General features: G+C 36.5%; 1 protein-coding gene across 1 annotated transcript; it reads left to right on the top strand.

Moving 5' to 3' along the window:
* Positions 1–235: 235 nt before the first annotated feature.
* RNF32 (ring finger protein 32) lies at positions 236–14,701 on the top strand (the record flags this gene model as incomplete). Its single annotated transcript, XM_084283031.1, has 8 exons — positions 236–259; positions 778–1,042; positions 5,467–5,609; positions 7,287–7,319; positions 7,760–7,884; positions 8,100–8,208; positions 13,904–14,068; positions 14,462–14,701. The coding sequence occupies 8 exons, from the start codon at positions 236–238 to the stop codon at positions 14,699–14,701; spliced, it is 1,104 nt and encodes a 367-aa protein (XP_084139157.1).
* Positions 14,702–15,287: the final 586 nt, after the last annotated feature.

Here is a 15,287-nt window from a genome sequence, read left to right on the forward strand (position 1 = left end):
ATACACTGGGGATGAGATAAGGTTGACGGGAGGGGCACAGGCTTGTTTATGGACCCAGAGTTAACTTCTGTGCGTGGAATACGTGTTAAGTTTTCCCCTCTGCCAGGCCTAGGGGAAAATGAACAAAACTGTAAGTATTAGCAAGGCTGTTTCTGCTGAGAAATGTTATTCATGTTCTTGGATATTTCTGTTCACAGAACCACGTGACTTTTGAAGAATCATCTAAAGACGGTCAATGGAGCGTAATGGTTTTTACAAGGTATGATTTCACATCTTTTAAAGTAAGGTAGAAGGGTGGGGAGAAATGCAGCAATAGATAAACACATTACCTGTATAAAAATAATATATTCTTGTTTATAGTCAGTGTTCTGAAGACAAGGATAGCCTTTGGGATTGTTTTTAATTGAAATAAAATGTGTTTGGGCATGCCAGACTTTTATAGTCCATAATGAGTTTATTGCATATAATAATTATGGGTTCAGTAATTAAAACTTAAAAATTACTGCTATTTTATTTAATATAAACGATAAATCAAAGATTTCATTTGACTTTTTATAAGTTAAAAACTAGGATGTGTCAGAAACATCAATCTTAGATTTCACATTATGGTAATTGTATGTTAGAATTCAAGTACAGGAGTTGCATGTGGAGTTGCATGTCAAAGACTTTTATGCACATGCAAAAACATTGGCTAAGAGCAGAATTTCATTTAAATTGGTATTTTATCTTTTTAATTCATTTACAATAATAGCTATAGAAGATTTTTTTTCTTTCTAGAGCCACTTTTCTGAACGAGAGGGGATGGCAGTTTCTGCAGTTGCTTTACAGGATCATATAATACACAGTCATCAGCTCCAGGATCTTTCATTAGCAGATCCTTTTAAGTCAAGGAATATCAGGAACATTTACAAACCTGTGAACAAAGAGATGGCCAAAGCAGTAATAGATACTGGACTACGAAAAAAGAGCACTCACCACAAAAATAAAGAAGATGCAGAAAGGGAGTATGTGCTTGATCCCAGTCCTCCCCGTCTAACGTTAGGTAAACCTAATATATATAATATATTATATTCAGATTCATTAATTCTTTCATTTTATTTAAAATAAACTAAAATGAGGAAGCTAAACTTCCCATTCAATAAGATTATTCAGTGCTAGACAGCATAAAGTCTTGTTTTTCAGATATGTCATAGCCAGCTATTTAGGCCATTTTGTAAACGGTCATTTAAACAATGAAATCGTCACTGGTGTCTTGAATGCATCTTCATATCTGAAATGTATTAAAGCCTATTAAAACCTAAAATGCAATGAAGGTGCATTATGACAACTAGTGCATCTTGAGGAAGAAAAATTCTAGTCTCTTACACTTTTTTTAAAAGTTTTCTGTATTGACTATCATAACTTTCATTACCTTATATTCTCAAATAAATCATCAGTTAAGTGGATATTGTATTTATTTGGGATAATGTATTACTAATAAGATAATTTTTATGTCTATTTGAAATTGTTTCTTTTATTCCTTATTCAGTAAAAAGACATTTACTACTGCTGCGTTAAATATATTCTGTGTTAATGTATACCCACCTTTACTCAAAGTTAAAAAGGTTTGTTTTTACAATGGTCCTGGGGCTAAACCCAGGAAGAATTAACACCTGTAGTTAAATACCTTTTTCAAATTTGGAAGCAAACATGCAGCAAGATAAAAGTCACAGATGTGAGGGCTTGGAATGATGCCTGGTGAGAAAACTCACTTTTAAATAGTATTATAATAATACAGTTGTAGAGCAGTGACAGATAATATTGCTTAAAAAAAAAAAAAAAAAAAAAAAAACATAGCCATGGAGCATCTTAGCAGACCAGGAATCCAGATGTGCTTCACAGTGGTCAGTTTCCATTTTCTCTTGTCCCTTTCTAAAGGTTTCTACAGTATTCTTACCATGAACATCTTGTCTCCATCCTTTTTGCCGCCTTGATTACACTTGTCTGAAAGAATCTTCCAGCTCAACAGTTTACACTTTTAAGCATAATAAACTTTCATCATCATTAATAATTGTTTTATTTATTCTGTTTCATAAAAATGCCCTCAGGCCTCCCTGAAGATCATGTTGCCTTTGCTGTAGTAACTGTCACAGTAGTCCCAGCTCTAAAGAGAACCATGTAAATCAATGAGGCTCCATACAAGCACAGGCATCTGCCTTTTGGAATCAGCTGAAGGTTAAGAGGGTAACTTAAGATAATACACAACAAGCGAGTGTAACAAGTGATAGGACAAAGGTAGTAAGACTAGATTATTATTAGTATGTTTGCTTGGTTATACTTCTAAAGATGAGAGGGTTTTTTCTTTGGTTCCGTTTGAAGAGGAATTTGAAAGAGGAGAGAATGGGGGGGGGGAGGGAGAAGAAAAGCAGAGAAGTACTGGGGTTAAGGCAAATATAAATAATGAGTGATTATGGAAGCTAAAGGTTGTGAAAAAATGCAGCCCAAGTGTGAGCATGTTCTCTGCAATTATAAGAAAGACGAAGTATTTTCTCTTTAAATCGCAGCATTGACTGAGAGGTCCCATATGAATGTTTGTGCAAGTGATTCAAAGAATGTGCTGAAAGATTTTAAGAAGTCATTGCAATTGTTTCTGTGTTTTGCTTATTAGTATTTTCACCTATAATCTCTCATGAATTTACAATGCTTATATTAAGCTTTCTCTTTTTTAAGAATTGTTCATTTTAAACCTTACAGTTGTGAAACAACAAATGTATTCAACATAGTTGAATACAGTTTTCTCTTCTCAAGTTTGTGGGTCTCAAACAGGCTTCTATCATTAATTTTTTTCTCAACAGGGGCTTGAGTCCTAAAAGCTAATCATAATGGTTTGGAGGTTACTGTGTATAATCACTTTGCTAATGGTCATTTGAACATAAATAACTCAGATGTAAAATGGGTGTGTCACTAGATAGGTTGAGCTTGTAAATGACGCATAAGGCTGAAAACTCTTGGATGTCTTGAGCTGTGATAAAGGTAGGCTTTCATTACTTATATTTATTCTAAGTGGTGTTTCAAGAATATCTTCACAGAGCCATTTGCATCAACCGCATATCACTTCTTGTGTGTCCTGCTGCCAGTTTTCCTTCATCAACTACGTTGTATAAAAGCTTTCCTTCTAAGCACCTGTATAACCTGTCCCTCACAAATATCCCATCTGGTTTATATTATTTAGAAGTTAGGTTTTGCCTCCAATCTCTTCCTATTTGGCAGCTTTAATCATCCACTTGTGAAAGTTTTTAATAAGCTTTTTTTTTTTTACCCCGGGCGTATACAAACGGCTTTCCACAAAGCCATCTCATTGTCTTCCCTAAAACAGTCTCTGACCACAGTGCTTGGAAGAAAATCAAGGGTAGGCATTTTTTGTGTTGTGATACTGTCTTTCATGCTGTGACTGGTTTGCTATGTTGTTCGCTCCCTGTATATCCAGTTTTTGTCATCATAAAAACTGGCACTGTGTATATTGGACTATCAAAGTGGGATCCTGTTTCCTTATTTATTCACTGATACTCTTAGGTATTACTGTCAGATGAAATTTGATATATGTTTTTACTAGAACTTTTATCATGTATTTTATTCTGATTCCTCTTTTGTAGCAGAAACACACTGATCTGAGCACCATGTGCTCCTCAAGGATTGGATGGTCTGTGCAGCATGTACTCTTCAAGAGAGAAAGCACCTGGTTAGAACTTTTTTCGCCACTCAGATGCCACTTTCAGCAATTCATGCATAAGCTTTAAGTCAAATACATATTCTGACCATAGATGAACATAGCATCTAAAGCTTGTAGGGTCTTTCATAGCTCTCTTCAAGCTCACATTATTTTTCACCACCAATATCACCAGATGAGTGCATTTTATTGCACCAGAATTGAAAGACAATGATACATATTGTTAAAATATATTTTACTTTTGGAAAATATAGTGCTGCATATATGTACAGTGCTGCTTGAGACTGAGTGGTTTGAACTGTAGCCCATAGCCTGCAGACAGAGCTGTGAGCTCCCCTCCTCACGTGTGGAGGTGCTGCCATCGTGTTCGGGTATCAAGTTGTCTGAGAACAGAAAGTGTTTCTAAGCTAAGACATTTCATATATGACCACCAATGTAATTTATGGTATTGCTTCAAATTTTCGTTTGATACTTAGGTTTATATGCATTGCAAAACCACTGGTTGACATTTGGCTTGATACCTTTACAAGGGCGACAGAAGTAACAAGGTGGGGTGCCCGTGAACCAAACCTTAGGTGCAGAAAGGAATTTCCAAGTAGTTCCAAAGTACGCTGACACTCCTTGAAATCTCAAAGCCATCCAGTTGTTCTAAGATATTAAATCAAATTTGTTGTGTATGTTTGAAGCTATAAAGAAGGTCTATGCAAAGATTTTGGTAGGATTCATTCTCTGGTATGAATGAAAGTGTTGACCCTTCCTGTTTACAACTAAAGCTCCCAGGTAGGCATGATCAGCTTGCATTCTGATTATTCCTCTTCTTTCCTTCCATGTTCCTCTTCCTTTCTGGTTTTAGCAAATGCCATTGATGCCCTGTCATGGACTTGTGTTTTGCCTTATTACACATACCTAGAGCATTCCTCTACTGACTGTAATCAGTTCACATAAACTGCTTACTCTGGTCTCAAAAGATGACAAAGGTCTATTCTTTGCTGTACCAAATAGTATATTTGGTATAGTGCTGGAATACTGATCCTGGCTCTTACCTGACATTTGTGGGGTTGGAAATATTGAAAGTATTTTCATTAATTCCTCCTTTGAGAAGGCTGAGATTTGTTGTGGATGTTCAGGAAAGCACCTCACAGTTACTGTTTGAAATTGACTAGGTCATCTATTAGAAGTCACTGTCACTGGTGACCTGCGACAAAAGTCACTGTCATTGGTGTCCAGTAACCATCTCTTTTCTTTTATTAAGCTCCTTCTCTTGCATCCATCACAGTCATACCACACTTCAGCATTTTTCACCACCAATTTTTAATATACTGTTTCATCCATGTTTCATTTTATTTCAAGAATACCATCATGTAATGTTAAAGAAACCTTTAGAAATGAATTCCCAATCTTGTTTATACTTAGATTTTGAAATTATGTTATTGTGCTTTGTTACATTGTCTAGTTAATTATCCCCATCTTAATAGCTGTGAACAGCTATCAAATTCATATTACTTAGCAAATAAGTTTACATTTTTAAAATTCCTATATAAATCCTGTAATTGAAAGAAGTTCCAAAATTAGAAAATAGCTAGCTAATAGTAGGAGGTATGTTGCCCGCCAGTAGTTTGTTTGATGATAAATTTATTTGAAGTATTTGTATAAGTATTTTTAAATAAATGCATTATCAATGAATTTCATATGCAGAAAAGCCATTGTCTGCATCTGCCAGTGGGCATTATCCAGTGATTTGTTCTTTTTGCTGTCTGCAGCTCAGAAATTAGGACTAGTTGAGCCCCCTTCCTTGCCACTAACTGCTGAAGAATGGGCAAAAATAAAGCAGAGATCCATACAGCATGGGGATTCCATACAGCCTTGTGCAATATGCAGGGAAGAGTTTGCACTTCAGCCTCAGGTACATTATCTGTGCACTACACAATTTAATTAAGATTTTCCAGAGTTACGGCTAAGACTCATTAGGTGGAGGAGGAAAGGAAGGAAATTAAAAGGTCAACCTTAAGACACCATTTAGTATTTAATACCTGGACCTAGCTATTATCAGCCTACTCTGAAAGTATTTTGGAAATGAGATGTTAGAGAAAGGTTGGTAGTGTTTGATCACCGATGAGGTTATGATAGTAGAGGAGAAGGCAGTCAGCAATTTTTGTCTGCTCTTGCAAAGCAAATATAGGCTATTTTTTGCTCCGTTTTAACTCCTGTTGTATCTGATCTTATCCTTTGCTCATCAGAATGGTAAATATTCGCTAATTAAACAATTTCAGATATGTTTTGTTTTCTCACAAGTTTTATTACTTTTTAGTTTAATTCAATAGTCATTTCTATGTGGAAAATGGAAGTCGGTGTGCTCTTAATGCCATTCCATCATTTACTTCAGTTATCTGAATGAACGCTTGCATTTTACCTTGGTGGCCATGTGTATAGCATCATGCTTTATTAGATTCTCTCATGTATCATCTTGAAAATGTTAAGCAAAAGGGACAGGTGACTGATTGAAGAGGAGTGCAGCTCCAGAGAGGCGGTGATGGTAATTAGAAGAATTACCTGAACTGCTTGCAAGTTTCTTTCCACAGTGTGTTTCAGGGTGTTTCTTTTCTACCTTTTCCCTCTTTTTAATTTGTTTTCCTTTAAGATTTTTTACAGCCAAGCCTGTGATGTGAATCAAGGTCTTTAATAACCTTAAATGGAGGGGGTTTGCTTCCTTTTACTTCAACATTAACTGGAGGTGTACAATTGTCCAAAGACAGGTGGGATGGATCTGGCAAAAGACCATTCTGCCAATTTCTGGCTACCTAGAAGTCTAAAGCTTGACAAGAGAGAGCAAAAGACAGCACTCATTAAGAAGGTTACTTTAGATTTGGCACAAAAAGGGAAATGCCTCTGGAATTCTTTTTGTCCTCAGTGTTTCGTTAGCTTTCATCCCTCAAGGGAAAAAAGCCACTGTATCTGAAAGCTTTTCCTTCAGCTGGCTGCTAGCCATTAATCCTTTTGTGTTTGCGAGCTCAATAGTGCACACTACTTGTTCTGGTTTTCACTCCTTTCCCAGTTTTTCCTTCCCCTAAGAGCCAACTGCCTTTTTTGTCCAATTCTGTATCTTTTGTCAGGATGGAGATCATCAGCATTTGGTGGGAATTTAGGTCAGATAAAGGTGAAGTTTTCTTGTAGCCTGTGAACATGCTTTCTCTCTCTTTTTTTTTTTTTTTTTGTACATGTGAAATGCTGCATTTGATGTATATCACTTCTTGAAATTTAACGTCTTTGTGGGGGAAAGGGAAAAAAATAATCAGCTTTCATTTTAAGTACTTGTTTCATAATCTTTTGCTCAAGTCAATGGCAGTTGGCATTTCTTACTTTCTGCCACTCCATGTGTTGTCAATGCAAAAATTCACAAATTGGTTTAAGCTGTTCTCTATTAAGTAATTTGTATAGAAGACTAATTTTATTTTCACCAGATGCAATAATCACAGAAAGAAAGTGATAACCTTTCAGGCAGTCAGAATTTTTGTCAATGTTTTTTTCTTTTCAGCATTTATAATGGCTTTAAGTCTTGTGTTTTTGTTCCTTTGAAAAATAGGTGCTGCTTTCATGTTCCCATGTATTCCATAAAGTGAGTATTCATTTGTTTAACAGTTCAAACATATATAATACATGTTTTAAACTACTTAAGTGAATATCTTAATGAATTAAATATAATCTTGAGAAATAATTTTGTTTCTGGATTCTTACAGTAAGAAATTAAATTTTATGCTATTTTATGATGAGGCCCTTCACTCCATTTATTATCTATTCAAAGCTGTATGGGAAATCATAGTTTGTAACTGAGTTATGCATTTGTATACAAAACAGGAATAGCTTAATTTAAAAAAAATAAATCATAGGAATATATTTACATTTCCAAATTTCTCTAATATTTTAATTATAAAAATAAACATTTTGTACAGTTTTAATAGATTGTTGCATGAAGCTTTTACATTCTGTAATCTGACCTGTTTCACCTGTTTCAATGATATCAAATATATTGTAATTAATTGCTTTTTTTTTTTTCAGGCATGCCTGAAAGCCTTTGAAAAATTTACAGGTAAAAAGTCTTGTCCTATGTGTAGGAAAAAGCAGTACCAGACCAGAGTAATACATGATGGGGCGCGCTTGTATAAAATAAAGTGTGTTATTAGGTAAGCCTTACTTATGCTAGAGGCATCATCACTGGACGAAACTTATTTCCAAATAATGTTCCAAATTTGTTAAAACTTTAATAAGAAACTAGACAGAATGAATGCACTACAAAAGTTAATGTTTGGGGGAAACAATGTAAAATGATTGTTTCACGTAAATAGCAAAATTATATAAATTTAATTTTCCTCTTCTTGAACAGTCCTTTTTCTTACAGAATTCAAGCTTCCTGGAGGGGATATATTGTTAGAAAATGGTATAAAAACTTGAGAAAAACAGTGCCTCCTAAAGACAGCAAACTAAGAAAACAGTTCTTTGAGGAAAAGGTATGTTGGACTTGCTTCTGTGGTCCATTTCTTTGATGTGATTAAACTCCCTTAAATCAAAACTCTTGAGTATCTGCTCTCTACCTTTTCATTTATTCCTTGTTGCTCATGCCAAGCAAGCAGCATTGGAAACACTGTGTTGTTCTGTTAGTCTCTTCACGCCACCCTCTTTTCAAGGTAAAAATCAGAGAAAATAATTCAAGGCCTGCCTTTTGCCTTGGCCAACATCAACAAGGGTTTTTATGAATCTCTATTTCCCTTCCATTTCTGATAAGTCACAGTAATCTGTTTCCCATGAGGGGGTATTTATGGTTGTGGAGTCTTTTCCGCGCGCCAGTATAGTAAGGGGAGAAACAAACAAATGCATAAACAATCATATCCTCTCTGCACTCCCAGAATTTCTTCACTCAGCACAGACCTGGATAGTTCCATCATGTAGATTCACTCTTCTCTAACTTCTGCTCAGATGCAAGTCGGACTATAATAAATTGGGGTCCTGACCCCATACAAATTAGGCCATATCAGGTACAAGGATTTTGCAGTGACCCTGCATCCCTTCAAGCATGCAGCTGCAATCCTCAAGTTCTTTGCCAACTTCCCACCTTCCCCCAGTTTAATAACAGCCAGTCCAACTCAACTTTTCAGTACAAAAACCACTCTGGTGTGCAATTACCAACCCATCCCTCAGGCAGCAAGATATGCCATTTTCCAGTCCAGGTTATCAAATGGCCTGATCAATAGGCCTGATCAATCAAGACATGAATTTCAGCATAGCTAGTGCTTACAACAAGGAAAATACTCTTACCTGCATTGCAAGCTAAATCAGTGGTAGGTTTAAACCAATACTTGAATCATTCTGGTTTATTTTTTGTTGATGGTTGGTTGGTTGGTTTTTTAATCACTACTGTATTCAAATAGAAGACTGCTTATAGAGGAAGGCTTCTAACTGCCTATCCTTTCATTGTTTGCCGCACTTATTTGGTTGTATACCACTAGAGCACAGCTTTGGAGGCAGGGACCCTCTCTGGCTGTATTATGTATGATATGTATGTATGATGGGTACCCTACAGATCATCTTGCAGACTGTTACAACAAAACTGATAGCACTGTTCTGCTTCTGTGGTGCTGGTGGCTATGGGAGACAAAATACTGCTCTCAGCCTGGCTATGGAGACAGTTCGATGGTTGTTGTACTGCCTTGTAGTCAATGCAAAGTCCTTTGCTAATGGAAAAAAAAAAAATGGGGGTAACTGAAGAAAGCTAACATTACATGTGGAAGTGCTTAAACATTTAAGTTTAGAAGAAGTGAATACTTTGGTGGCTTGTGACTGTCCTCAAGTAGCATGATGAGAACAGAAAACAGAAATTCTTGCATGGAGGACCGGGGAATGCCTCTTTCCCAACAAGGTTATCAACCTTCTGTGAGATCAAGACACCATGCTTAATTACACACAACATCTCAGTAATGGGAAGCTGAAGAAAGCTTCTAAATGTGCTGAAATAGCTGGCTGCTATTTGTTATATTTTTTTTCCTCACCAGAACTTCAGATGTCTGCAGTAGTTGTCTATTAAGCTACCTACAATGGGCTAGCTTTTAGAGACCTTATGTTAGATAACAGTTTTAGGAAGAAACAAATGGATAAAACTGCTCACATTTTATCAGATGATAGTAAACCATGGGATAATCTTCCTTTAAGATTTTGTCCACGTATAGTTTTCAGCATTAAGAAATAATTCTCATACATACCACTTCAGGTTTTTGCAGAGAACAAAATGGGAACTAATTCTTCACCTTCTAATAAGAATAAACTTATAAAGTCTTCTTATATGGATTAGCCAGGTTTAAATTAATTCAGTACCAATTACAATTAAAGGATATACATCCATTTTTCTTAGTGGCTCTCAAGTGGGAATTGTAGATGAGTTTTCCTACTGTTAGCTCTTATACTTTTAAGTGTTGGTTGATGAAAACACTAAAGAAATTTTTCACAAGGAGCTATCCATTTCCAGAAGCTAAAAAGCTTTTCTAAAATAAATTTTGCCTCTCAAGCTTGTGCTGTGCTTTTAAAATGTCACTTCCTAAATGTTAGCATAATCAAACAGCATCACAACTGGAAAAAAATCAAAATTTTAATAACCCTTCCTCTTCTGGAAGGATGGCAAAGGTTAAATGTCAAGTTTCATACTCTTAAATAAATATCACAAAATAAAAAATGATGCCTGAAATATTAGTTCTAGAAGGACATATATTACTTGTTTCAGGGTCATACAGTAGCCCTTATTACACCTATGATTGGATTTTTTAATAATCTAGATCAAAGGAGATAAGAAAGGCCAGAATCCAAACAATGCTGCTTTTTTAGCACTGGTATATGCAGAAAGTAGGGTGTTGCTTCAGCATGTTAGGTAGTGAATTTCTTTGATCCTTTCTATAAATGTCACTTGTGTATGTCATTTAATTGTGGTATAGCCTTTTATTGATGCAATGAAATCTTTTCAAATGCGTTGCATTATCTCCAGCTTTGCTAAATACGTTGACCATTGTTTAGGAAGCAAGGTAAGTCACTGTGAAATGGTGTAGCTGGCTTTAGTTTCTTCCTCCCCCTCCACGTGATTTCTCCCAACAATTTTAATTTAAATCTCACCAAACAGTATAATGGTCCTGGAATTTGTTTAGTCGTTTGACTTCCTTTATCACATGGAGATGGTAAACATTCTGTTGCTAACTTGAAGTGGCTCCAAGCAGCAAAATGAGGAGGATATTAAACCAGTAAAAGCTTATCAACTGATTCATTGATATGCTGTAAATTCCAGCCTTTTCATTTTACTTTTGAGGGTTGCCATAAGTCAACACATTAGTAAGCAATTTGCAGACATTGGATCACTTAAAAAGGCTTCCCTGTGGACAAAGTTCACATCGGTGCTTTGTTTTGTCATTTTATTTTATCATAGTCTTGTGCTTCTGTACAGATGACTGATGTAGTTCTGCATATCGACAGAGTATTTAAAATATTCTGTTTATGCCATGCTATTCAAGTTTTAAGAAGTCACAGATGAAATACACTAGCATAGCATTTTCAGAAATAAATTCTATTAGTTTCAGATCTGGGGAAAAAAAATGTATTCCACGTTATGCAGTAGGACACAGCAAGATTGAATATTTAAATGTTAGAACACAATATAACACTAACAATTTATACAAAATGCTTATTCCTTTCTGTACATTTTGACAGTACTGTTTTGCTAGTTAACATAAAATTTGAGTTATATTTGTTGCATTTTTTTTCCTTCCCAAACCTGGACTCTATTTGCTGATTGATGAATATGGGTTGGGTCAGGTCATGCTGCAGAAAATACAGGAGTAGCTCAAAGCAGATAGTATCTTAGCAGCAGGGGAACTTAATAGAATGCTGTCTTAGGCAGGAATTTTCCTCTATTTTTACAGTTTCTGTGCAAGGAAGCTCATGAGGGGGACTCTCAGGATCATTTAGTGGAATGGGCTAGAGAAACACAAGTTCGAGCTCAGAAGTGGAGGGCTTCTCCCTGCTGAGGGAAAAGGGATCAAACAGTGCAGGCACAGAAAGCAAGCGGACACTACTTAGTTTAATGCAATCGCAGCCACTTTCTCTGCCTCCTGCTTTCTGCTTCCATTGTTGGTCAATTTTCCTCAGCGGTCTGTCAAGTAATACTGTAGTTCACAAAGACAGACCGAGTCCTGGAGCTGACCACATGCTGTTTGTGTCGCTCTCAGATTCACAGAAATAGACACTGGACCAGGGCCAAGTCAAAATGTGGTTGTTTTCCCTCAAATTTTGGGTCCTGAGAGGCTCTCAGTGAAAGATAAAGCATCTTCATGGTTGCTCTAGCTTCCCACTGCCCTAGCTTTCTCGTGAAAACAATTCAGGTTTGTTCAAGTTTGATACTGACATAAATGAAGACTGAGCATAAATCAGGACCAAAGCAGATCCAGTTTTAGAACTTAGGTAACAACAGTTCAGATTAAGCAGTGACATTCCTAGTAGTTTTATTAAATATATAATCACCTCAAGCCATCAAAGACCAACTCTGATTAAGCGTAGTGCATTGGTATTTCACGTCTCGGTCATTACTTGGGATTGTTTGGAAACCACGTAGTGTAAATATTGAAGGAGGCCTGTGGTGGGATTTTTGTTTGTTTATTTTTTGTTTTACACATACCACTAAAGGTCAGTGTGTGTGTTTGCATGGAACAGAATTACTTTTTGCTTTCTTGTCGGTGAGCAATCATGAAGGAAGCACAAGATTACCCATCTGCTCTTTGCTAGATATAGAATTTCTCCCACAAAATTCATAAAGTACTGCTTCGTTTCATATCACGCTGTGATTAACATGCATACACCACGCAGGGGGGCTCAGAGGGATTTCATTTTTATTTAGTTACACTAAGTTCACACATCAGCATCATGTAACACTGTAGCTAAGCCCAATTGGCACTGACAGGTGGATACATCCTTTTTCAATATGCTGTTGTGCTAGAGACCATTTGCAAATACAGCAAGTCATAATAGATCTCATCTATCACTGAATTAAACTGTAAAATTAAAAAAAAAAAATACACAGCATCAAAGCTAACAGCAAGAACCAAATGACTTGTCTTGTGTGATAGTTTTCATGATTTCTCTTATCTGGCCACTTCTAATATTTGTCTCCTTGAAGTCTCTATTGAGAGAGAAAAAAAAAAGGTTTCACTGGAACACATTCTCATACTTGTGCATTATGTGATGATATTATTAAAAACTGCTATTATGTTTTTTTTCATGTTCAAGAAAGAAACGAGAGTTTCAGAGTTTGAATGATAACTTAGAGCATTAAGTGAGCTTTTCAGATAGGCTTTTGGTTGGCTGGTTTCTATGGTGATTTTTTTTTCTTTTTTGTTGGTTCTTTACGTTTGGGGGAGTGTAGTGCAGGCAGAGGAGGGATTTGGCTTCTTGTGTCCCTCAGGTCTAGAAAACTTTGCCTTGAATATTCTGATGTATGCTATGAAAGGTCACCTTTAGCAGTTGTAAGGGAGCATGTCCTAATATAAAAAGCTGCCAAAGGAGTAAAATGAAGCAATAAGAAAGTGTTCAGGCACCATTGAGGTATCTGACCTTGACAACTCCCACTACCTCACCCCTCGCTTCCCACCCCTTCCTCCCTGAAAAGATGGCTCACTGTTTTCCTATTGAGTTTTCACTCAAAGGAAATGTATGGAGAGGAAGGGTCACATTCCAACACCTGTAACATGACCAGGCAGTGCTTCGCAAAACTGCTTTAACTATTTACAGGCAGAGTCTCCACAGCCAAGCCTAAAGCTTCTGTGACTCCCTACAGAACTTCCAGGTAGTGTGGTAGCAACAAGAGAAATTTCTATACAATCTTTCACTACAACACAGCTGTACTATCTCTGCTCCACCCAATGGGTTAAGAATGCTACATCTATCTTCAGAAAGCTCATTCAAAACTGTGTTTTTTTCCCCAAAGTATAATAGTCCATCAGTAGTGGCTGGGGACTTGATGTTCCTAACCTTTAAATCTGCAGTGGACACCAGCTAAAATTGCAACAAGATTCCTGAGATCATGCAGCTAATCAGACCCCTTGTCCAAGAGCTGATAATTCCACATACAAACTGCTCATAAGCAACTCCAGGTCTAACAGGAGTCACTTTTCCTTTCAGGTTCAACAGATCAGCAGTCGCCTGTTGAGTTCTTACGACATAAACCTAGATGAATTTTTTGCTGAGATAGATTCCACTATAGCTGCAAGTCGAGATGTGTTTCAGCAGGTGGAAGAAAAAGAAATATTTGTAAGTGAAAATGACTGGGAGAAGATCCAGATGCAGGTTGGTTGGCTTTCTTGGTTTCAAACAAACAAGCAAGTTCTGCAATCATAATGTTTTTGCTCTTTTAAGGCACAGAGATCTTCAGCACCACTGAGATTTTCTTGATTTTTTTTTTGTTATAGTTTTGTGGGTTTTTAATATCTGTTCCAAATCAGGGATTTTTTTTTTTTAAAAAGTTTTTACAGTTCAGAGATTTACTCATACTTCAGCAGCATCTCTTTCATTCCATTAAATAGCCCAAAGTGACTGTAGACAAAATTGAGTGAAAATATTCTTAGAATGTTCGAATTTTGACTACTGTATTTTGATAAACCTAATTAGCAATCTTGTTCTATTTATATTCCATTACTTTATCGCTCTACAGGATTTTTTGTTTTTATTTTGTTTACTTAGGCATTGCGGCAGGAGATAGTTGACTGTCCTATCTGTATCATGCCACTCAGTTCGACTTCTCAACCTGCCAGCATCCTTTCTGGTAACAGCAATCAGTTTTCACGAGAGGCTGTTCTGCTTTCTTGTTCACATCTGTTTCATCATACCTGTCTTCAAGCATTTGAAGAGTTTTCCTTGGGAGTACGGCATATTTGTCCTTTATGTCGCTCATATTACCAAAAGAAGGTCCTCAAATGTTGATCCGTATAGCTCAATGAACATCCTCGTAAAAAATAGGTGACAACACGTGTACTTCTAACTCTGGAGCCTTTTCAGATCCAGATCTTTCAAGAACAAACAGTTTTTGTATGTACTATGGTATTCACTTTGTATTTAGAGAAATAAAAGTTAGAAGGGTGCTGTTGCTTCACTTTTATATTCAGTTTCACCTTTGGTCTCAGCATTTTTTTCTCCTCCCTCCCTCCGTCACTCCCACCTTTCCCAAAGATGATGCATAGTTGACTTTAGCATTGCATTCCTTCAGCAAAAGACCACTGTTAGCCCTTACCTGTGTGTTTTTCTGCCTGCTATTTTGTAGCACTTATACTGTATTTTGTTTGTGTGTTCTACAGATCAGCTGCTTAATAACTCAGCTGAAAGGCAGCCAGAAAGCTGTCTATAGGGCTTTCAGAGACTGTTATTGTTAAGAATTTGTGGAGAATGTGTGATGCTGTAAAGGACTAGCAATTGATAACCCTATCTTGAAACCAGGGAGGAAAAAAAAAATCCTGAGGATTTGCAAAGAACTAGTAGTTGACATGGGATTTACCAAGAAAAAAAAAAAAAA

Source organism: Netta rufina, assembly GCF_964035555.1.
Source record: "Netta rufina genome assembly, chromosome: 2".
NCBI lineage: Eukaryota > Metazoa > Chordata > Aves > Anseriformes > Anatidae > Netta > Netta rufina.